At 65.0% G+C, this 21,796-nt stretch overlaps 2 protein-coding genes across 4 annotated transcripts; both read left to right on the top strand.

Annotated features, from left to right (window-relative positions):
• The first annotated feature begins 125 nt into the window (after window positions 1-125).
• BABAM1 (BRISC and BRCA1 A complex member 1) lies at window positions 126-13,029 on the top strand. 3 transcript variants are annotated; one of them, XM_068997276.1, is made up of 10 exons: window positions 146-166; window positions 2,202-2,215; window positions 2,800-3,144; window positions 4,217-4,275; window positions 5,035-5,155; window positions 6,316-6,394; window positions 7,201-7,225; window positions 8,133-8,262; window positions 10,107-10,193; window positions 11,968-13,029. In XM_068997276.1, the coding sequence occupies exons 3-10, from the start codon at window positions 2,824-2,826 to the stop codon at window positions 12,166-12,168; spliced, it is 1,023 nt and encodes a 340-aa protein (XP_068853377.1). In that variant the 5' UTR covers window positions 146-166; window positions 2,202-2,215; window positions 2,800-2,823; the 3' UTR covers window positions 12,169-13,029. The 3 variants fall into 3 exon arrangements, with proteins under 3 accessions (XP_068853378.1, XP_068853376.1, XP_068853377.1); XM_068997277.1 differs by lacking the exon at window positions 2,202-2,215 and having other exon boundaries at window positions 126-166; window positions 10,110-10,193; XM_068997275.1 differs by lacking the exon at window positions 2,202-2,215 and having other exon boundaries at window positions 126-166.
• Window positions 13,030-16,681: 3,652 nt separating this feature from the next.
• Window positions 16,682-20,291, top strand: ANKLE1 (ankyrin repeat and LEM domain containing 1). The gene is made up of 5 exons (XM_068996815.1): window positions 16,682-17,540; window positions 18,182-18,344; window positions 18,429-18,588; window positions 19,356-19,485; window positions 20,119-20,291. The coding sequence occupies exons 1-5, from the start codon at window positions 16,682-16,684 to the stop codon at window positions 20,289-20,291; spliced, it is 1,485 nt and encodes a 494-aa protein (XP_068852916.1).
• Window positions 20,292-21,796: the final 1,505 nt, after the last annotated feature.

Here is a 21,796-nt window from a genome sequence, read left to right as displayed (position 1 = left end):
TATGGGGCGGGGGGCGGCGTTTGGGGGTCTCGGGCTTTGCCGGGGGGGGGGGGATCTCTCCCCACCCCGTGGTGGCCGCCGGGCTGTGCAGGGACTACAACTCCCAGCAGCCCCCGCGCGGCGCCACTTCCGGCGGGACGGGGCGGGGCCAGAGCGGTGGCGAGCGGTGAGCGCGGGGGGCGAGCGGGGGGCGAGCGGGGGCTCAGCGGGTTTTGGGGGGCTCAGGGGGGTCGGGGGGGGCGACACGAGTGGGGGAGGGGGCGTGGGGAAGGGGGAAATGGGGCAGGGGGTGCGGATTGGGGGGGCGGGGCGTGGGAAAAGGGGTCCGCGGAGTGGGGGGGGGGTGGGGAGGGGGCTACGAGGGGCGGGGGGTCCGGGGCCGGGTGGGGGGGGGGCAGAGAGAGACCCCAGAGGGTTTTGGGGTCACGGGCACATCGGGACACCCCCCTGAACCCCCCCGGTTTTGGGGTCACAGGCACAGCGGGATCGCCCTGAGCCTCCCGGGTTTGGGGTCCCGGTTTTGGGGTCACAGTTTTGGGGTCCCAGGCACACCGAACCCCCCTGCCCCCCCAATTTTGGGCTCCCGGACACACAATGACCCCCGTGCCCCCCCAGTTTTGGGCTCCCAGACACACAATGACCCCCGTGCCCCCCCAATTTCGGGGTCCCAGGCCCCCCGAACCCCCCTGCCCCCCCCAATTTTGGGCTCACAGACACACAACGACCCCCGTGCCCCCCAGTTTTGGGGTCCCAGGCCCCCCGAACCCCCCTGAACCCCCCAATTTTGGGCTCCCAGACACACAATGACCCCCGTGCCCCCCCAATTTTGGGGTCCCAGGCACACCGAGTCCCCCTGAACCCCCCAATTTTGGGGTCCCAGGCACACCGAACCCCCCTGAACTCCCCAATTTTGGGGTCCCAGACACACAATGACCCCCGTGCCCCCCCAGTTTTGGGGTCCCAGGCCCCCCGAACCCCCCTGAACCCCCCGATTTTGGGGTCCCAGACACACAATGACCCCCATGCCCCCCCAATTTTGGGGTCCCAGACACACAATGACCCCCGTGCCCCCCCAGTTTTGGGGTCCCAGGCCCCCCGAACCCCCCTGAACCCCCAATTTTGGGCTCCCGGACACACAATGACCCCCGTGCCCCCCCAGTTTTGGGGTCCCAGACACACAATGACCCCCGTGCCCCCCCAGTTTTGGGGTCCCAGACACACAATGACCCCCGTGCCCCCCAATTTTGGGCTCCCGGACACACAATGACCCCCGTGCCCCCCCAGTTTTGGGCTCCCAGACACACAATGACCCCCGTGCCCCCCCAATTTCGGGGTCCCAGGCCCCCCGAACCCCCCTGCCCCCCCAATTTTGGGCTCACAGACACACAACGACCCCCGTGCCCCCCAGTTTTGGGGTCCCAGGCACACCGAGTCCCCCTGAACCCCCCAATTTTGGGGTCCCAGGCACACCGAGTCCCCCTGAACCCCCCAATTTTGGGGTCCCAGGCACACCGAACCCCCCTGCCCCCCCAATTTTGGGCTCACAGACACACAACGACCCCCGTGCCCCCCAGTTTTGGGGTCCCAGGCCCCCCGAACCCCCCTGAACCCCCCAATTTTGGGCTCCCAGCCACACAATGACCCCCGTGCCCCCCCAATTTCGGGGTCCCAGGCCCCCCGAACCCCCCTGCCCCCCCAATTTTGGGTTCCCGGACACACAATGACCCCCGTGCCCCCCCAATTTTGGGGTCCCAGGCACACCGAGTCCCCCTGAACCCCCCAATTTTGGGGTCCCAGGCACACCGAACCCCCCTGAACCCCCCAATTTTGGGGTCCCAGACACACAATGACCCCCGTGCCCCCCCAGTTTTGGGGTCCCAGGCCCCCCGAACCCCCCCTGCCCCCCCAATTTTGGGCTCCCAGACACACAATGACCCCCATGCCCCCCCAATTTTGGGGTCCCAGACACACAATGACCCCCGTGCCCCCCCAGTTTTGGGGTCCCAGGCCCCCCGAACCCCCCTGCCCCCCCAATTTTGGGCTCCCGGACACACAATGACCCCCGTGCCCCCCAATTTTGGGCTCCCAGGCCCCCCGAACCCCCCTGAACCCCCCAATTTTGGGCTCCCAGACACACAATGACCCCCGTGCCCCCCCAATTTTGGGGTCCCAGACACACAATGACCCCCGTGCCCCCCCAGTTTTGGGCTCCCAGGCCCCCCGAACCCCCCTGAACCCCCCAATTTTGGGCTCCCAGACACACAATGACCCCCGTGCCCCCCCAGTTTTGGGGTCCCAGGCACACCGAGTCCCCCTGAACCCCCCAATTTTGGGGTCCCAGGCACACCGAACCCCCCTGCCCCCCCAATTTTGGGCTCCCAGCCACACAATGACCCCCGTGGCCCCGCAATTTTGGGCTCACAGACACACAACGACCCCCGTGCCCCCCAGTTTTGGGGTCCCAGGCCCCCCGAACCCCCCTGAACCCCCCAATTTTGGGCTCACAGACACACAACGACCCCCATGCCCCCCAGTTTTGGGGTCCCAGGCCCCCCGAACCCCCCTGAACCCCCCAATTTTGGGCTCCCAGCCACACAATGACCCCCGTGCCCCCCCATTTTGGGGTCCCAGGCCCCCCGAACCCCCCTGAACCCCCCAATTTTGGGCTCCCAGCCACACAATGACCCCCGTGCCCCCCCAGTTTTGGGGTCCCAGGCCCCCCGAACCCCCCTGAACCCCCCAATTTTGGGCTCCCGGACACACAATGACCCCCGTGCCCCCCCAATTTTGGGGTCCCAGGCCCCCCGAACCCCCCGCCCCGCCATGGACACGTCGGAGCCGGGCAGCGCGGCCGAGGATGAGGAGGAGAAGGCGCCGGAGCCGCGGCCCCGGACCCGCTCGAACCCCGAGGGGGCCGAGGACCGGGGGGCTCTGGGTGCCCGGGGGGCTCTGGGTGCCCGGGGGGCTCTGGGTGCCCAGGCGGCCGTGGGCAACCGCAGCGAGGGCGAGGGCGAGGCGGCCAGCGCTGAGCACAGCCCCCAGCTGGCCACGCCGGGCCACCAGGCCACCCCCTGGGCTGGCCCCGGCGCCCCCCCCGCGGAGGTGCAGGTGAAAACCCCGCGGGTGAACTGCCCCGAGAAGGTGGTGAGTGAGGGACTGGGGGGGACTGGGAGGGACTGGGAGGGAGTTGGGGGGCTCTGGGGGGACTGGGAGGGGGCTGGGAGGGAGTGGGGGGGAGTTGGGGGGGAGTGGGAGGGACTGGAGGGGGAGTGGGGGGGAGTTGGGGGGGCTGGGAGGGAGTGGGAGGGACTGGGGGGGGAGTTGGGGGGACTGGGAGGGGACTGGGGGGGAGTGGGAGGGATTTGGGGGGGCTGGGAGGGAGTGGAGGGGACTGGGAGGGACTGGGGGGGAGTGGGGAGTTATAGGGGAGGGTGCTGGGGGGATACTGGGGGATACTGGGGGATACTGGGGGAATACTGGGATGTTATCATGGAGGATACTGGGGGGATACTGGGGGGATACTGGGATGTTATCATGGAGGATACTGGGGGGATACTGGGGGATACTGGGGGGATACTGGGATGTTATCATGGAGGATACTGGGGGGATACTGGGGGATACTGGGGGGATACTGGGATGTTATCATGGAGGGTACTGGGGGGATACTGGGGGATACTGGGGGGATACTGGGATGTTATCATGGAGGATACTGGGGGGATACTGGGGGATACTGGGGGAATACTGGGATGTTATCATGGAGGATACTGGGGGGATACTGGGGGATACTGGGGGGATACTGGGATGTTATCATGGAGGATACTGGGGGGGTACTGGGGGATACTGGGGGAATACTGGGATGTTATCAGGGAGGATACTGGGGGCTTATCAGGGGGGATGCTGGGAGGATACTGGGGGGTTATCGGGGGGGTACTGGGAGGATACTGGGATATCATTTAGGGGGATACTGGGGTGTTATTCGGGGGGATAGTGGGGATACTGGGCGGATACTGGGGGGATACTGGGGGGTTATCAGGGGGGATACTGGGAAGGATACTGGGGGGATCCTGGGCATACTGGGAGCATACTGGGGATACTGGGGAGTCACCGAGGGGGTGCAGGGGGGTCTGGGGGATATTTTGGGGGTGCAGGGGGATATTTTGGGGGGTCTGGGGGATATTTGGGGGTTTTTGGGGTCCCAGCTGTGCCCCCTGCCCAGATCATCTGCCTGGACCTGGCCGAGGAGATGGCACTGCCCAAGCTGGAGTCCTTCAACGGGTGAGGCCGGGGGGTTTGGGGTGCCAGGGGGGTTTTTGGGGTGCCAGGGGTGGTGTTTGTGATACCAGGGGTGGTGTTTGGGGTGCCAGGGGTGGTGTTTGGGGTGCCAGGGGTGGTTTTTGGGGTGCCAGAGGTGGGGTTTGGGGTGCCAGGGGTGGTGTTTGGGGTGCCAGGGGTGGGGTTTGGGGTGCCGGGGGGGGTTTTTGGGGTGCCGGGGGGGGGTTTTGGGGTGCCAGGGGTGGTTTTTGGGGTGCCAGGGGTGGTGTTTGGGGTGCCAGGGGTGGGGTTTGGGGTGCCAGGGGTGGTGTTTGGGGGTGCCAGGGGGGGTTTTGGGGTGCCAGGGTGGTGTTTGTGATACCAGGGGTGGTTTTTGGGGTGTCAGGGGGGTTTTTGGGGTGCCAGTGGTGGTGTTTGGGGTGCCAGGGGGGTGTTTGTGATACCAGGGGTGGTTTTTGGGGTGCCAGGGGTGGTTTTTGGGGTGTCAGGGGGGTTTTTGGGGTGCCAGGGGTGGTTTTTGGGGTGCCAGGGTGGTGTTTGTGATACCAGGGGTGGTGTTTGGGGCGCCAGGAGGGTGTTTGTGATACCAGGGGTGGTGTTTGGGGTGCCAGGGTGGTTTTTGGGGTGCCAGGGTGGTGTTTGGGGTGCCAGGGTGGTGTTTGGGGTGCCAGGGGGGTGTTTGTGATACCGGGGGTGGTGTTTGGGGTGCCAGGGTGGTTTTTGGGGTGCCGGGGTGGCTGAGGCCGTGCCCGCCGGTGCCAGGTCCCGGAGCAATGCCCTGACGGTGTCGCAGAAAATGATCGAGATGTTCGTGAGGACCAAACACAAAATCGACAAAAGCCACGAGTTCGCCCTGGTGGTGGTGAACAACGATGCCACCTGGGTGGGCACAGGGACAGGGGACAGGGTGGGCACAGGGACAGGGCACAGGGACAGGGGACAGGGACAGGGGACAGGGAGGGCACAGGGACAGGGAGGGGATAGGGAGGGCACAGGGGACAGGGGACAGGGATGGGGACAGGGATGGGTACAGGGACAGGGCGGGGATGGGCACAGGGAGGGCACAGGGTGGGCACAGGGACAGGGGACAGGGACAGGGGACAGGGATGGGCACAGGGAGGGCACAGGGACAGGGGACAGGGTGGGCACAGGGACAGGGACAGGGAGGGCACAGGGACAGGGGACAGGGACACGGTGGGCACAGGGATGGGCACAGGGTGGGCACAGGGACAGGGATGGGCACAGGGTGGGCACAGGGGGACAGGGAGGGGAACAGGGACAGGGGACAGGGAGGGCACAGGGATGGGTACAGGGACAGGGCGGGGATGGGCACAGGGAGGGCACAGGGACAGGGATGGGCACAGGGAGGGCACAGGGACAGGGATGGGGACACGGTGGGCACAGGGATGGGCACAGGGTGGGCACAGGGACAGGGAGGGCACAGGGAGGGCACAGGGGGACAGGGAGGGGATAGGGACAGGGATGGGAATGGGATGGGGGACAGGGGGACAGGGATGGGCACACGGGTGGGCACAGGGATGGGCACAGGGAACAGGGACAGGGAGGGCACAGGGACAGGGACAGGGTGGGGATGGGGACAGGGTGGGCACAGGGAGGGCACAGGGAACAGGGAGGGCACAGGGACAGGGAGGGCACGGGGACAGGGGACAGGGTGGGCACAGGGACAGGGTGGGCACAGGGATGGGCACAGGGACAGGGCGGGGATGGGGACAGGGAGGGCACAGGGACAGGGGACAGGGACACGGTGGGCACAGGGATGGGCACAGGGACAGGGAGGGCACAGGGAAGAAGGAGGGCACAGGGGGACAGGGATGAGCACAGGGACAGGGTGGGCACAGGGACAGGGTGGGCACAGGGACAGGATGGGCACAGGGATGGGCACAGGGATGGGCACAGGGATGGGTACAGGGATGGGATGGGGGCACAGGGGGACGGGGATGGGAATGGGATGGGGGCCACAGGGCCGGTGCCAGCCCGATGCCAGCCCGATGCCAACCCGGTGCCCGCCCGGTGCCCTCTCAGCTGTCGGGCTTCACCTCGGACCCCCGCGAGGTTTGCAGCTGCCTCTACGACCTGGACACCGTCGTGTGCCAGTCCTTCAGTATCCTCCAGCCCCGCGGGTGCCGCCGGCGTGCCCTGGGTGCCACCCTGGGTGGCAGCGACCCAGCGGAGCCGCTGAGGGTGCCCCCTCCCCTCCGTCCCCACCCCCACCCATCAAACCCCCGAGTTTGGGGGGGTTTTGCCCCATTTTCCGCCTCCTGGGAGGGTGCCAGGGTGCCCCTGGGGGTGGCATCGGGGTGACATTGGGGTGCCCTGGGGGTGGCATTGGGGTGTCCCTGGGGGTGGCATTGGGGTGGCATTGGGGTGTCCCTGGGGGTGGCATCGGGGTGGCATTGGGGTGCCCCTGGGGGTGACACTGGGGTGTCCCTGGAGGTGGCATTGGGGTGTCCCTGCCCCTGGGGGTGGCATTGGGGTGTCCTAGGGGGTGACATTGGGGTGGTATTGGGGTGTCCTTGGGGGTGTCCCTGGGGGGGGCATTGGGGTGTCCCTGGGGGTGGCATTGGGGTGTCCTTGGGGTGCCCCTGGGGGTGGCATTGGGGTGTCCTTGGGGGTGGCATTGGGGGTGGCATTGGGGTGCCCCTGGGGGTGGCATTGGGGTGGCATTGGGGGGTGACATTGGGGTGCCCCTGGGGGTGGCATTGGGGTGGCATTGGGGGTGACATTGGGGTGCCCCTGGGGGTGGCATTGGGGTGTCCCTGGGGGTGGCATTGGGGTGTCCCTGGCCCTGGGGATGACACTGGGGTGCCCCTGGCCCTGGGGGTGGCATTGGGGTGTCCCTGGGGATGACATTGGGGTGCCCCTGGGGGTGGCAGCGGTGCCAGGATCAGGCCTTGACTTGGAATTCAGACCTGGAAGGGCTCTTCAACCTCATGTGAGCACGGCCTGGGGGGCAAGGGGGGCACTCTGGGGGTGCCAGGAGGGGTCTGGGGGTGCCAGGAGGGGTTTTGGGGGTGCCAGGAGGGGTGTGGGGGTGCCAGGAGGGGTCTGAGGGTGCCAGAAGGGGTCTGAGGGTGCCAGGAGAGGTTTTAGGGGTGCCAGGAGGGGTTTTGGGGGTGCCAGGAGGGGTCTGGGGGTGCCAGGAGAGGTTTTAGGGGTGCCAGGAGAGGTTTTGGGTGTTCCAGAGAGGTTCTGGGGGTGCCAGAAGGGGTCTGGGGATACCAGGAGGGGTCTGGGAGGTGCCAGGAGAGGTTTTGGGGCTACCAGAAGAGCCTTTGGGCATCCCAAAAGAGCTCCAAGCCGGCCAAAAATCCCTTTTCACCCTCCAAACCCCCCCAAAAAAAGCTCCTTGCTGGGGCTGGGGGTGGCACCCTGAGCCCAGGGGGTGCCAGGAGAGATTTTAGGGGTGCCAGGAGGGGTTTTAGGGATACCAGGAGGGGTTTTGGGGGTGCCAGGAGGGGTTTTGGGGGTGCCAGGAGAGATTTTAGGGGTGCCAGGAAAGGTTTTAGAGGTGCCAGGAGGGGCTTTTTGGGTTCCAGGAGAGATTTTGGGGGTGCCAGGAGGGGTCTGGGGGTACCAGGAGGGGTTTTAGAGGTGCCAGAAGGAGTTTTGGGGATACCAGGAGGGGTTCTGGGGGTGCCAGCAGGGGTCTGGGGATACCAGGAGGGGTCTGGAGAGGTTTTGGGGCTACCAGAAGAGCCTTTGGGCATCCCAAAAGAGCTCCAAGCCGGCCAAAAATCCCTTTTCACCCTCCAAACCCCCCCAAAAAAAGCTCCTTGCTGGGGCTGGGGGTGGCACCCCGAGCCCAGGGGTGCCAGCCCGTGTCCCTTGCCCGGGCACAGCCAGCAGAAGATCGAGTTGCCCGTGACCGACAACGTCCAGACCATCCCCCCCCCCTACGTGGTCAGGACCATCCTGGTGTTCGGGCGCCCGGGCTGCCAGCCCCAGTTCTGTGGGGGTGAGCACGTCAAGGTGGGTGCCACCCTACAAATGCCCGCCCCACCCTAAAATTCTCCACGTTTTCCACCCCAAAATCCCGTTTTCCCCTCCAAAATCCCATTTTCCCAACCCCAAAATCCTCCCCATTTCCCTCCCCAAAATCCTCCCATTTCCCTCCCAAAATCCCATTTTCCCAACTCTAAAATCCTCCCCGTTTCCACCCCAAAATCCCATTTTCCCCTCAAAAATCCCATTTTCCTTCCCAAAATCCTCCCCATTTTCCACCCCCAAAATCCTCCCCATTTTCCCAACCCCAAAATCCTCCACGTTTTCCTTTCCAAAATCCCGTTTTCTTCTCAAAAATCCCATTTCCCACCCCAAATCCTCCCCATTTCCCCCCCAAAATTCTCCCCATTATCCCCTCCAAAATCCCGTTTTCCCCTCAAAAATCCCATTTTCCCAACCCCAAAATCCTCCCCATTTTCCACCCCAAATCCTCCCCATTTCCCTGCCCCAAAATCCTCCCAATTCCCTCCCAAAATCCTCCCCGTTTTCCCCTCCAAAATCCCATTTTCCTCTCAAAAATCCCATTTTCCCAACCCCAAAATTCTCCCCCTTTTCCCCTCAAAAATCCCATTTTCCCAACCCCAAATCCTCCCCGTTTCCCCCCCAAAATCCTCCCCATTTCCCTCCCAAAATCCCATTTCCTTCCCCCAAAATTCTCCCTGTTTTCCCCTCCAAAATCCCATTTTCTTCTCAAAAATCCCATTTTCCCAACCCCAAAATCCTCCCCATTTCCCTCCCCAAAATCCTCCCTGTTTTCCTCTCCAAAACCCCGTTTTCCACCCCAAAATCCTCCCATTTCCCTCCCAAAATCCCATTTTCCCAACTCTAAAATCCTCCCTGTTTCCACCCCAAAATCCCATTTTCCCAACCCCAAATCCTCCCTATTTTCCACCCCCAAAATCCTCCCCATTTCACCACAAAATCCTCTCATTTCCCTCCCAAAATCCCATTTCCTTCCCCCAAAACCCTCCTTGTTTTCCTCTCCAAAATCCCATTTTCCCAACCCTAAAATCCTCCCCGTTTCCACCCCAAAATCCCATTTTCCCCTCAAAAATCCCATTTTCCTTCCCAAAATCCTCCCCATTTTCCACCCCAAATCCTCCCCATTTCCCTGCCCCAAAATCCTCCCAATTCCCTCCCAAAATCCTCCCCGTTTTCCCCTCCAAAATCCCATTTTCCTCTCAAAAATCCCATTTTCCCAACCCCAAAATTCTCCCCCTTTTCCCCTCAAAAATCCCATTTTCCCAACCCCAAATCCTCCCCGTTTCCCTCCCAAAATCCCATTTTCCCAACTCTAAAATCCTCCCCGTTTCCACTCCAAAATCCCGTTTTCCCCTCCAAAATCCCATTCTCCCCCCAAAATCCTCCCTATTTTCCTCCCTCAAAAATCCCATTTTCCACCCCAAAATCCCATTTCCACCCCAAAATCCCGTTTTTCCCCCCAAAATCCCATTTCCCCCCCAAAATCCTCCCCATTTTCCCCTCAAAAATCCCATTTCCCCACCCCCAAAATCCTCCTCATTTCCACCCCAAAATCCCATTTTCCCCCCAAAATCCCCCCTTTTTCCCCCAAATCCCCCTTTTCCCCACCTTTTCCCCCCCTTTTCCCCCTTTTTTCCCCCCAAATTCCCCCTTTTTTCCCCCCAAATTCCCCCTTTTTCCCCCTTTTTTCCCCCATTTCTCCCCCAAATCTCCCTTTTTGCCCCCAAATCCCCCCTTTTTTCCCACTTTTTTTTCCCTTCTCCCCCCCTTTTTCCCCCTTTTTCCCCCTTTTTCCCCCTTTTTCCCCAAATCCCCCTTTTTTCCCCCAGAAGCTCCTGCAGTGCCCCTATTTCTTCTTCGACGTCGTTTACATCCACAACGGCCTGGAGGAGAAGGAGGACGAGAGCAGCTGGAAGGTGAAGGGGACCCTTTTCCCCAAAATTCCCCCAAATTCCCCCTTTTCCCCAAAATTCCCCCGTTTCCCCCAAAATTCCCCCTTTCCCCTCCCCAAAATTCCCATTTTCCCCCATTTTCCCCCCCAAATTCCCATTTTTTCCCCCCCAAATTCCCCCTTTTCCCCTCCATTTCTTCCCATTTCCCCCCAAAATTCCCATTTTCCCCCAAATTCCCCCTTTTCCCCCTCCAAAATTCCCATTTTCCCCCCAAAATTCCCTCATTTCCCCCCCAAAATTCCCATTTCTCCCCCAAATTCCCCCTTTTCCCCCCAAAATTCCCATTTCTCCCCCCCCAAAATTCCCATTTCCCCCCCCAAATTCCCCCTTTTCTCCCCCAAAACTCCCATTTCTCCCCCAAAATTCCCATTTCCCCCCCAAAATTCCCATTTCTCCCCCATATTCCCCCATTTCCCCCCCAAATTCCCAAATGTGGAGGGGAAATGGGGGGAATTTGGGGGAAGTTGGGGGGATTTGGGGGAAAAAGGGGGAATTTGGGGGAAATGGGAGCCGAAAGGAGGGGATTTGGGGGGGATTTTGGGGGGATTTTGGGGAATTTTGGGGTGGGAATAGGGGGGGTTTGGAGGGGAAATGGGGAGAATTTGGGGGAAAAAGGGGAGAAATGAGGGGCAAAAGGAGGGGATTTGTGGGGGATTTGGGGGGGATTTTGGGGTGGGAATTTGGGGGATTTGGAGGGGAAATGGGGAGCAAAAGGAGGGGATTTGTGGGGGATTTGTGGGAATTTTGGGGTGGGAATAGAAAGGATTTGGAGGGGAAATGGGGAGAATTTGAGGGAAAAAGGGGAGAAATGAGGGGCAAAAAGAGGGGATTTGTGGGGGATTTTGGGGGGATTTTGGGGAATTTTGGGGTGGGAATAGGGGGATTTGGGGTGGGAAATGGGGGCTGAAAGGATGGGATTTGTGGGGGATTTGTGGGGGATTTTGGGGTGGGAATAGGGGGGATTAGGAGGGGAAATGGGGGGAATTTGGGGGAAATGGGGGGCAAAAGGAGGGGATTTGGGGGGGATTTTGTGGGGGATTTTGGGGTGGGAATAGGGGGAATTTGGAGGGGAAATGAGGAGAATTTGGGGGAAAAAGGGGGGAAATGGGGGGCAAAAGGAGGGGATTTGTGGGGGATTTGTGGGGAATTTTGGGGCTGGGAATAGGGGGGATTTGGAGGGGAAAGGGGGAGAATTTGGGGGAAATGGGGGGCAAAAGGAGGGGATTTGTGGGATGTTTGTGGGGGATTTGTGGGGATTTTGGGGTGGGAATAGGGGGGATTCGGAGGGGAAAGGGCGGGAATTTGGGGGAAATGGGGGGCAAAAGGAGGGGATTTCTGGGGGATTTGTGGGGGATTTGTGGGAATTTTGGGGGTGGGAATAGAAAGGATTTGGAGGGGAAATGGGGAGCAAAAGGAGGGGATTTGTGGGGGATTTCTAGGGGATTTGTGGGGAATTTTGGGGTGGGAATAGAAGGGATTTGGAGGGGAAATGGGGAGCAAAAGGAGGGGATTTGTGGGGGATTTGTGGGGAATTTTGGGGCTGGGAATAGGGGGAATTTGGAGGGGAAATGAGGAGAATTTGAGGGAAAAAGGGGAGAAACGAGGGCCGAAAAGAGGGGATTTGTGGGAAGAAAACAGGCTGGGATTTGGGGCTGGCATTTGTCGGGGATTTTCACCTCCGGCACCACCCCCTCGCCCCCTCCCTCACGGTGGCCACCCTCCTTTGTCCCCTGGCCAGGACATGTTTGGCTTTTTCGGCAGCCTGGACACCAAAGGCACCAACTACAAGTACGAGGTGCCGCTGGCAGGGCCTGCGCTGGAGCTGCACAACTGCATGGCCAAGCTGCTGGCGCATCCCCTGCAGCGGCCCTGCCAGAGCCACGCCGCCTACGGGCTGCTGGATGGCCCCGACAGCCCCGACAGCGAGGCCACCGTCTGAGGGGCCAGCGCTAGCCCGGCCCCGCTGGCCACCCGAGGCTGCCCGGGGCCGCCCCGGCACTGCCCGGGGCTGCGGAGGGGGGTGGGGAGAGGGAGGGAGGAGATCTCGTGGTGTGGGGGGGCGTGGGCTCAGCGCTTGTGGGCCTGGGTCACCTCTGCTGGGCCTGGGTCATCTCTGCTGGTTCTCGGTCACCTCTTGTGGTCCTTTGTCACCTCTCGTGGCCCTGGGTCACCTCTGCTGGTCCTGGGTCACCTCTCCTGGTCCTGGGTCACCTCTCGTGGTCCTGGGTCACCTCTTGTGGTCCTTTGTCACCTCTCGTGGTCCTTTGTCACCTCTCGTGGTCCTGGGTCATCTCTTGTGGTCCTGGGTCACCTCTTGTGGTCCTGGGTCACCTCTGCTGGCCCTGGGTCACCTCTGCTGGTCCTTTGTCACCTCTGTGGTCATTTGTCACCTCTCGTGGTCCTGGGTCACCTCTTGTGGTCCTTTGTCCCCTCTCGTGGTCCTGGGTCACCTCTGCTGGTCCTGGGTCACCTCTCCTGGTCCTTTGTCACCTCTTGTAGTCATTTGTCACCTCTCGTGGTCATGTGTCCCCTCTCCCAGCCCTGTGTCACCCCCAGGTCTCGGGGATGGACATCGTGGTGTCCCCGGGGTGTCCCCGGGGTGTCCCTGGGGGTGTCCCCAAGGTGTCCCTGGGGGTGTCCCTGGGGTGTCCCCGGGGTGTTTGGGGGTGTCCCTGGGGTGTTTGGGGGTGTCCCTGGGGGTGTCCCCGGGGTGTTTGGGGGTGTCCCCGGGGTGTTTGGGGGTGTCCCTGGGCACACGCGCTGGTGGTGGCTCTGTGGGGAAAGAGAAGACTTTTCCTGACTTGTGGGGTCTGTGGTGTTTGGGGGTCCCCTCTGCCGGCCCTGGGTCGGGTCATGGGGATGGGGGTCCAGTGGGGAGCACTGGGAGCACTGGGTGGCACTGGGAGCACTGGGCAGTGCCAGTTGGTGGCACTGGGAGCACTGGGTGGCACTGATGGCACTGGGAGCCCTGGTGGCACTGGTGGCACTGGGAGCACTGGGTGGCACTGGTGGCACTGGGTGGCACTGGTGGCACTGGGAGCACTGGTGGCACTGGGAGCACTGGGTGGCACTGGTGGCACTGGGAGCACTGGGAGCACTGGTGACACTGGGAGCACTGGTGACACTGGGTGGCACTGGGAGCCCTGGTGGCACTGGTGGCACTGGTGGCACTGGGAGCCCTGGTGGCACTGGTGGCACTGGTGGCACTGGGAGCCCTGGTGACACTGGGTGGCACTGGTGGCACTGGTGGCACTGGTGGCACTGGGAGCCCTGGTGGCACTGGGAGTACTGGGTGGCACTGGGAGCCCTGGTGGCACTGGTGGCACTGGGAGCACTGGGTGGCACTGGTGGCACTGGTGGCACTGGGAGCCCTGGTGGCACTGGGAGTACTGGGTGGCACTGGGTGGCACTGGTGGCACTGGTGGCACTGGGAGCACTGGGTGGCACTGGGAGCCCTGGTGGCACTGGTGGCACTGGTGGCACTGGGAGCCCTGGTGGCACTGGTGACACTGGGTGGCACTGGTGGCACTGGGAGCCCTGGTGGCACTGGGAGCACTGGGAGCCCTGGTGGCACTGGTGGCACTGGGAGCACTGGTGGCACTGGGAGCCCTGGTGACACTGGGAGCCCTGGTGGCACTGGGTGGCACTGGGAGCACTGGTGGCACTGGGAGCACTGGGTGGCACTGGGTGGCACTGGTGGCACTGGTGGCACTGGGAGCCCCGGTGCCGTTACTGGGCGATACCAGCTCGGGCCACTGGGGGGAGCTGAAGGTCCTGGCCCCGCCCCTCTGCGTCTGACGTCACCCGGCGCGGTGGGCGTGGCCGCCCAGGCCGCCTCCTATTGGCGCATTTTCAGCCAATCAGCGGCGGCGCGCGGCGTTTGAACGGGCGGGATGAGCGGAGCGTGAGCGGGGGGGAACCGGGACCGGGATATCGGGATAGGGACACCGGGATATCGGGATATCGGGATTGGGACACCGGGATATCGGGATATCGGGATATCGGGCTTGGGACACCGGGATACCGGGATATCGGGATATCGGGATAGGGACACCGGGATATCGGGATATCGGGATATCGGGATTGGGACACCGGGATACCGGGATATCGGGATAGGGACACCGGGATATCGGGATATCGGGATTGGGACACCGGGATATCGGGATATCGGGATATCGGGATTGGAACACCGGGATATCGGGATATCGGGATTGGGACACCGGGATATCGGGATAGGGACACCAGGATATCGGGATTGGGAAACGGGGATCGAGATCGGGATAGGGATACCGGGATATCGGGATTGGGACACCGGGATACCGGGATATCGGGATTGGGACACCGGGATATGGACACCGGGTTATCGGGATAGGGATACCGGGACACCGGGATATCGGGACACCGGGATATCGGGATATCGGGGTTGGGACACCGGGATATCGGGGTTGGGACACGGGGATATGGACACCGGGAGATCGGGATTGGGAAACCGGGAGATCGGGATATCGCGATAGGGACACTGGGATCGAGATTGGGATTTGGATACCGGGATCGAGATCGGGATTGGGATACCGGGATATCGGGATAGGGAAACGGGGATATCGGGATTGGGATACCAGCACTGGGATTGGGATATCGGGATTCAGGCCGGGGGTCACAGGGACCGGGGAGGAAACCGGGACCGGGGCCACGACACCGGGGCTGTGGAGGGACAGCGGGACCGGGAGGGGACAGCGGGGACACGGAGGGACCGGGAGGGGTCACGGGGGACACAGCGGGACCGGGGGCACTGGGACCGGAACAGGGCCGCCAGCACCGGGGGGGGACACACGGGCACTGCCGGGGGACACCGGGACCGGACTGGGGGACACAACGCGACCCGGGGGGACACCAGCGCTGCCGAGGGGACCCTGGCACCGGGGGTGGCACCGGGGGTGGCACCGGGACCGAGGGCGTCGCACGCGGCCCGCAGGGGGGCTGGGGTGAGGGGGCTGCTGCACGACACTGGAGACCCCAACCCCGTGTCCCGGGCACGCGGTGTCCCCCCGGGTGGTGCCGGTGGCCCCGAGGGGTGGCCGTGGCCCCGGGGAGGTGACCTCTGTCCCCGACGTGGCCGCAGCTGTGCCCGGGAGCTGCCAGCGCTGGACGTGGCCGCGGCCCGGGGGTGCCAGCGCTGCCTCGGGCTCCTGCTGCGGGCACGGGTGAGCGGGGCCAGCGCTGGGGACAAGGCTGGGGACAGCCGTGGGTGCGGGGACAGCCGTGGGTGCGGGGACAGCCGTGGGTGCGGCTGTGGCACCCCGTGGTGGCCCCGGCAGCGGTGACAGCGCTGTCCCCTCCCCGCAGGAGCCGCTGGCACTGGAGAGGGGCGGGACCCCCACCCAGGGTGAGGTCCCCAAAGTGTCCCCTCCTCAGCGGGGACAGTCCCGCGGGGGGAAGCAGAGCCGGGCGCTGACCCCGTCTGTGTCCCCCCAGAGCCGGGCTGGCCCAGGAGGGCTCTGTCCTTCCTGTCCGAGGATGGCACCGATGGCAGCGACTCCTCCGTGTCCCTCGGGGACAGCCCCGAGGCCGGACCCCTCAGCAGCACCCGCAGGTCCCTCCTGGGCGAGCCGGGCGACCGCTGTGTCACCGCGCTGTGGCCCGGCTGGCCCCAAGAGCCCCGCGGGCACCCAGCTGTCCTCCCGCCGCCCCTCGCCTCCAGCACGCTGCTCTCAGAGCGGGACCCCGCCCAGGAGCCACCCCCGAGCGGCATTTTAGGGGCACGGACGGGGGGTCGCAGCCTTGGGGACATGGCTGTCCCCTGTCCCCAGCTGGCTCCCGGTGTGTCCCTCAGGCAGCACCAGCGCGGGGTGTTGGGGACGCGCGCGGTGTCCCCGAGGTCGCCCCTGCTCCGCGGTGGCCTCGGCAGCTGCTCGGTGGCACCTCAGAGCTCCGGTGGCATCCCGGGTGACATCCCGGCTGGCATCCCGGCTGCGGCGGCTCAGCGCTGTCCCTTTGTCCCCATCACGGCGGTGCCAGAGCCGGGGGACGGGGACGCCGCTGGCTTTGGGGACAGCAGCAGCCTTGGGGACAGCACCGAGTGCTTCGTCAGCGCCTTGGAGTCCCCGGAGCGCAGCGAGGCCGGGGGGGCTCAGCCCGGGGGTCCCCAGGGGGGTGCAGCCCCTTCCCCACCGGGGGAGGATTCCGGGGCTACCGACGATATCGGGGGGCTCCTTGCCCGGCTCGGGGGTTGCAGCCTCCGGGGGTCCCCGCCCTGCTCCCCGCGGTGCCTTGGCGACCCTGGCGATGTCACCGCGAGGGGCCGGGACACCCTTGGCGACCGTCACGTCACCCCCAGGAGCCGGAGTCGCCTGCGGGCGGTGGCAGCGCGGCTGCGCTTGGCCTCCTCCTCCTCCTCTTCCTCCTCCTCCTCCTCCTCCTCTTCCTCCTCCTCCCTCTTCCCCGAGTCGCTCCCGATGCCCCGGAGACCCCCGAGGCTCAGAGTCCCCAGGGCTGCTGTCACCTCCCCCTTGGGTCGCCGTGTCAGCCCAGGGGACGGGGATTTGGCCGCTGGGGAGGCGGAGGGGACCGGCGGCTCTTGGGGTGACACCCAGATCCTCCCCGGAGCCCCCGGGTTGTTCCCAGGGGATGGAAGCGCCCCCACATCCGGTCCCACGCTCCTGCTGGGATTTGGGGACAAGGGACACCCCCAAAACTCCTCAGGGTCGGGTCCCACGCTCCTGCTGGGATTTGGGGACAAGGGACACCCCCAGGGCTCTCTGTCACTCGCCCGGGGCTCCCCCAAACCCAGCCCCAAGGTCCGGCTGCTCGCGGGGACCCGGGGACACCCCCAGAAGTCCCCGTTGGTCACTCGGGGTCCCCTCAGTGCCACCGGGATGCTGGAAGGTGGCTCCGGGTGGCAGCAGCGCCCCTCGCCCTTGGGGACATCCCGGTCCCGGTGGCCCCACGGGAGTCTCAAGCACCCCCTGGCCCCGCGGCAACCTGGCAGTGCCAGTGGCGAGCTGGGGACACTCTCCGTGCCACCATCACCCAGTGGCGAGTTGGGGACACCCTGGGTGCCACCGTCACCCGCCGGCTGTGCCACCCCGCGCTCCGAGGGGCACCGGGAGGACGTGGCACGGGCACAGACACCCGCGGACTGTCACAGCCCTGGCGACACAGATGCCACCAGCAGCCCCGAGGGTGGCACCGGGCGCGGTGGTGGCGTGGCCGCGGTGGCCGCGCTGTCGCCCTCCGTCACCGGGCAGACGCGGCCGCTCCAGCGGCGGTGGCTCGAGCGCCCGGCCCGGGGCCACCGCCCGGAGTGGCCCGAGGGTGAGTCCGGGGGGGGGTGACAGGAGAGCCCCGGGTGGCACCGCAGGGATCCCCCCCGGCACCGGCCGGGGATGGGTTTGGGGTCATTGGGATGGGAATGGGGCTGCTCCAGGGGGTTTGGGGTCATGGAGATGGGAATCGGGCTGTGCCAGGGGGGTTGGGGTCATTGGGATGGGAATGGGGTTTTGGGGGCTGTGCTGGGGGGGGGTTGGGGTCATTGGGATGGGAATGGGAGCTTTGGGGTCATTGGGATGGGAATGGGGCTGGGCCAGGGGGTTTGGGGTCATTGGGATGGGAATGGGGCTGCTCCAGGGGGTTTGGGGTCATGGGGATGGGAATGGGAGCTTTGGGGTCATTGGGATGGGAATGGGGCTGCTCCAGGGGGTTTGGGGTCATTGGGGATGGGCAGGGATGGCCACTGGGCTATCTGGGCCCGCAGGGATGGCCACTGGGCTATCTGGGCCCACAGAGATGGGCTATTTGGGGTCTGGGGGCTGCGGGACGGGCATGGGGAGCCGCGCTGGGCGTTTTGGGGTCGCGCTGCCGGGCACGGCCCAACGGGGCCACCGCGGGGCTCCGGGGGCCGCGCTGCCGGGCACAGGGCACTCCCAGCTGTCCCCACAGCTGGCACTGCCCCACAGGCCACAGCCCCGAGCTGGTGGCCGCGCTGAGGACCGGCCACATCCCCGACTGTGCCCAGGACGAGCTGGCGCTGACCAGGGCGTTCGAGCGGCCGGAGAGCGGCCGGCCCTGGCGCGAGGGGCGGCTCAAGTGCAGCTTCAATTACCTGCTGCTGGACCCCAGGTGCGGGCACCCCGCTGGCACCCCGTGCCAGGGCTCAGAGAGGCTCAGACACCCCAAAAATTAACGGGGGTTTCGTCCTTTTAGGGTCACTCGGGACCTGCCCCGGCGCAGCCCCGGCCTGAGCGCGGCCGAGCGCTTCCGGAGCTTCGTGGGCGCCGTGTTCTACGTGGGCAAGGGCACGCGGGGCAGGGCCTGCTGGCACCTGCGGCAAGCGCGGGCACAGCTCCGCCGCGGCACGGCCAGGGTGGGCACGCACGGGGCAACCGCGGGGCAGCAACGGGGCAACCACGGGGTGGGAGTGGGGAACGGGAATGGGGGAGTGGGGGCTGGGAACGGGGGCTGTGGGGTTGGGAATGGGGGAATGGGGGAGTGGGAATGGGGGAATGGGGGATTGGGGGCTGGGAATGGGGGCTGTGGGGTTGGGAATGGGGTTGGGAATGGGGGAGTGGGGTTGGGAATGGGGCTGGGAATGGGGGATTGGGGGATTGGGAATAGGGGAACGGGAATGGGGGAATGGGGGATTGGGGGCTGGGAATGGGGGAATGGGAATAGGGGAATGGGAATGGGGGATTGGGGGCTGGGAATGGGGGCTGTGGGGTTGGGAATGGGGTTGGGAATGGGGGAATGGGGGCTGGGAGTGGGGGATTGGGGGAATGCGAATGGGGGATTGGGGGAATGGGGGGATTGGGGACTATGGGGTTGGGGATTGGGGCTGTGGGGTTGGGAATGAGGGGCTGCACTGGGGGCTGGAGGTCAAGGGAGTGGGAATGAGGGGTTTGGGGCCGCGGTGCCGGGCACGGGGCTGTGCCAGGGATTTGGGGCCGCGGTGCTGGGCACGGGGCTGTGCCCAGGGGATTTGGGGCCGCGGTGCCGGGCACGGGGCTGTGCCCAGGGGATTTGGGGCCGCGGTGCCGGGCACGGGGCTGTGCCCAGGGGATTTGGGGCCGCGGTGCCGGGCACGGGGCCGTGCCGGGGGCTTTGGGGCCGCGGTGACGGTGCCGCTGTGCCCAGGGCTGCCCCAAGGTGCGGCGCATCCTGGAGATCTGGGCGGGCGGGCACGGCGTGGTGCCCCTGCAGTGCTTCCAGCACCGCGTGCCCGCCGAGGCCTTCACCCGCGAGAGCTGCATGCTCGAGGCGCTGGGTGAGCCCCGCTCCCAACCCCACAGAGCCCATCCCAACCCCACAGACCCCATCCCAACCCACAGACCCCATCCCAACCCCACAGACCCCATCCCAACCCACAGAGCCCATCCCAACCCCACAGAGCCCATCCCAACCCCACAGACCCCATTCCCACCCCCCAGCACAGCTCAGGGGGTCCTGGGGCTGACCCCAATCCCCCTGGGTGCTATCCCTGACCCCACGGGTGCTGCCCCTGACCCCACGGGTGCAATCCCTGACCCCACGGGTGCTGTCCATCCCCACGGGTGCTGTCCCTGACCCCACAGGTGCTGCCCTTTGACCCCACGGGTGCTGTCCCTGACCCCACGGGTGCTATCCCTGACCCCACGGGTGCTGTCCCTGACCCCACGGGTGCTGTCCCTGACCCCACGGGTGCTATCCCTGACCCCACGGGTGCTGTCCCTGACCCCCTGGGTGCTGTCCCTGACCCCACGGGTGCTGTCCATCCCCACGGGTGCTGTCCCTGACCCCACGGGTGCTGTCCATCCCCACGGGTGCTATCCCTGACCCCACGGGTGCTGTCCCTGACCCCACGGGTGCTGTCCCTGACCCCATGGGTGCTGTCCCTGACCCCACGGGTGCTGTCCCCCAGGCCTGCAGCCGCTGACCAACGCCCGCCGGGGGCCGTGCTACGGCGTGGCCGCGGCCTGGGCGGCCGAGAGGCGCCGGCGCCTGGGCGTCCTCCTGCTGCACCGCGCCATGGGCGTCCTGCTGGCCGAGGGCGAGCGCCAGCTGCGGCCTGAGGACATCGCCGGGGCACCCTGAGCACCCCAGGGGGACGCTGAGCACCCCAGGGGAGCACCAAGGACATCAGAGTGACACTGAGCACCCCAGGGGGACGCTGAGCACCCCAGAGGAGCACTGAGGACCTCAGGGGGACACCGAGGACTCCATGGGGACACCAAGGACCTCAGAGTGACACTGAGGACCTCAGGGTGACACTGAGCACCCCAGGGGAGCACTGAGGACCTCAGGGGGGCACTGAGGACCTCAGGGTGACACCGAGGACTCCATGGGGACACCGAGGACATCAGAGTGACACTGAGCACCCCAGGGGGACACTGAGCACCCCAGGGGGGCACTGAGGACCTCAGGGTGACATCGAGGACCCCATGGGGACACCGAGGACATCAGAGTGACACTGAGCACCCCAGGGGGACATTGAGGACCTCAGGGGGACACTGAGCACCCCAGGGGGGCGCTGAGCACCCCATGGGGACATTGAGGACACCTGGGTGACACTGAGGACCCCATGGGGACACCAAGGACCTCAGGGTGACACTGAGCACCCCAGGGATGACACTGAGCACCCCAGGGGGGCACTGAGCACCCCAGGGGGGCATTGAGGACCTCAGGGTGACATCGAGGACCCCATGGGGACACCGAGGACATCAGAGTGACACTGAGCACCCCAGGGGGGCACTGAGGACCTCAGGGGGACACCGAGGACCTCAGGGTGACACCAAGGACTCCATGGGGCCACCAAGGACCTCAGGGTGACACTGAGCACACCTGGGTGACACTGAGGACCTCAGAGTGGCACCAAGCAACCCAGGGGACACTGAGCACCCCAGGGGGGCACTGAGGACCTCAGGATGACATTGACGACACCAGGGTGCCACCAAGCACCCCCAGGGTGCCACTGAGGTCCCCAGGGTGACACCGAGCACCCCAGGGTGACACTGAGCATCCCACGGTGACACTGAGGACCTCAGGGTGACACTGAGCACCCCAGGGGGGCGCTGAGCACCCCATGGGGACATTGAGGACACCTGGGTGACACTGAGGACCCCATGGGGACACCAAGGACCTCAGGGTGACACTGAGCACCCCAGGGATGACACTGAGCACCCCAGGGGGGCACTGAGCACCCCAGGGGGGCATTGAGGACCTCAGGGTGACATCGAGGACCCCATGGGGACACCGAGGACATCAGAGTGACACTGAGCACCCCAGGGGGGCACTGAGGACCTCAGGGGGACACCGAGGACCTCAGGGTGACACCAAGGACTCCATGGGGCCACCAAGGACCTCAGGGTGACACTGAGCACACCTGGGTGACACTGAGGACCTCAGAGTGGCACCAAGCAACCCAGGGGACACTGAGCACCCCAGGGGGGCACTGAGGACCTCAGGATGACATTGACGACACCAGGGTGCCACCAAGCACCCCCAGGGTGCCACTGAGGTCCCCAGGGTGACACCGAGCACCCCAGGGTGACACTGAGCATCCCACGGTGACACTGAGGACCTCAGGGTGACACTGAGCA

This window comes from Aphelocoma coerulescens, chromosome 28, assembly GCF_041296385.1.
Source record: "Aphelocoma coerulescens isolate FSJ_1873_10779 chromosome 28, UR_Acoe_1.0, whole genome shotgun sequence".
NCBI lineage: Eukaryota > Metazoa > Chordata > Aves > Passeriformes > Corvidae > Aphelocoma > Aphelocoma coerulescens.
Note: the sequence above shows the minus strand (reverse complement) of the source record. Positions and strands in the feature narration are given on the sequence as shown.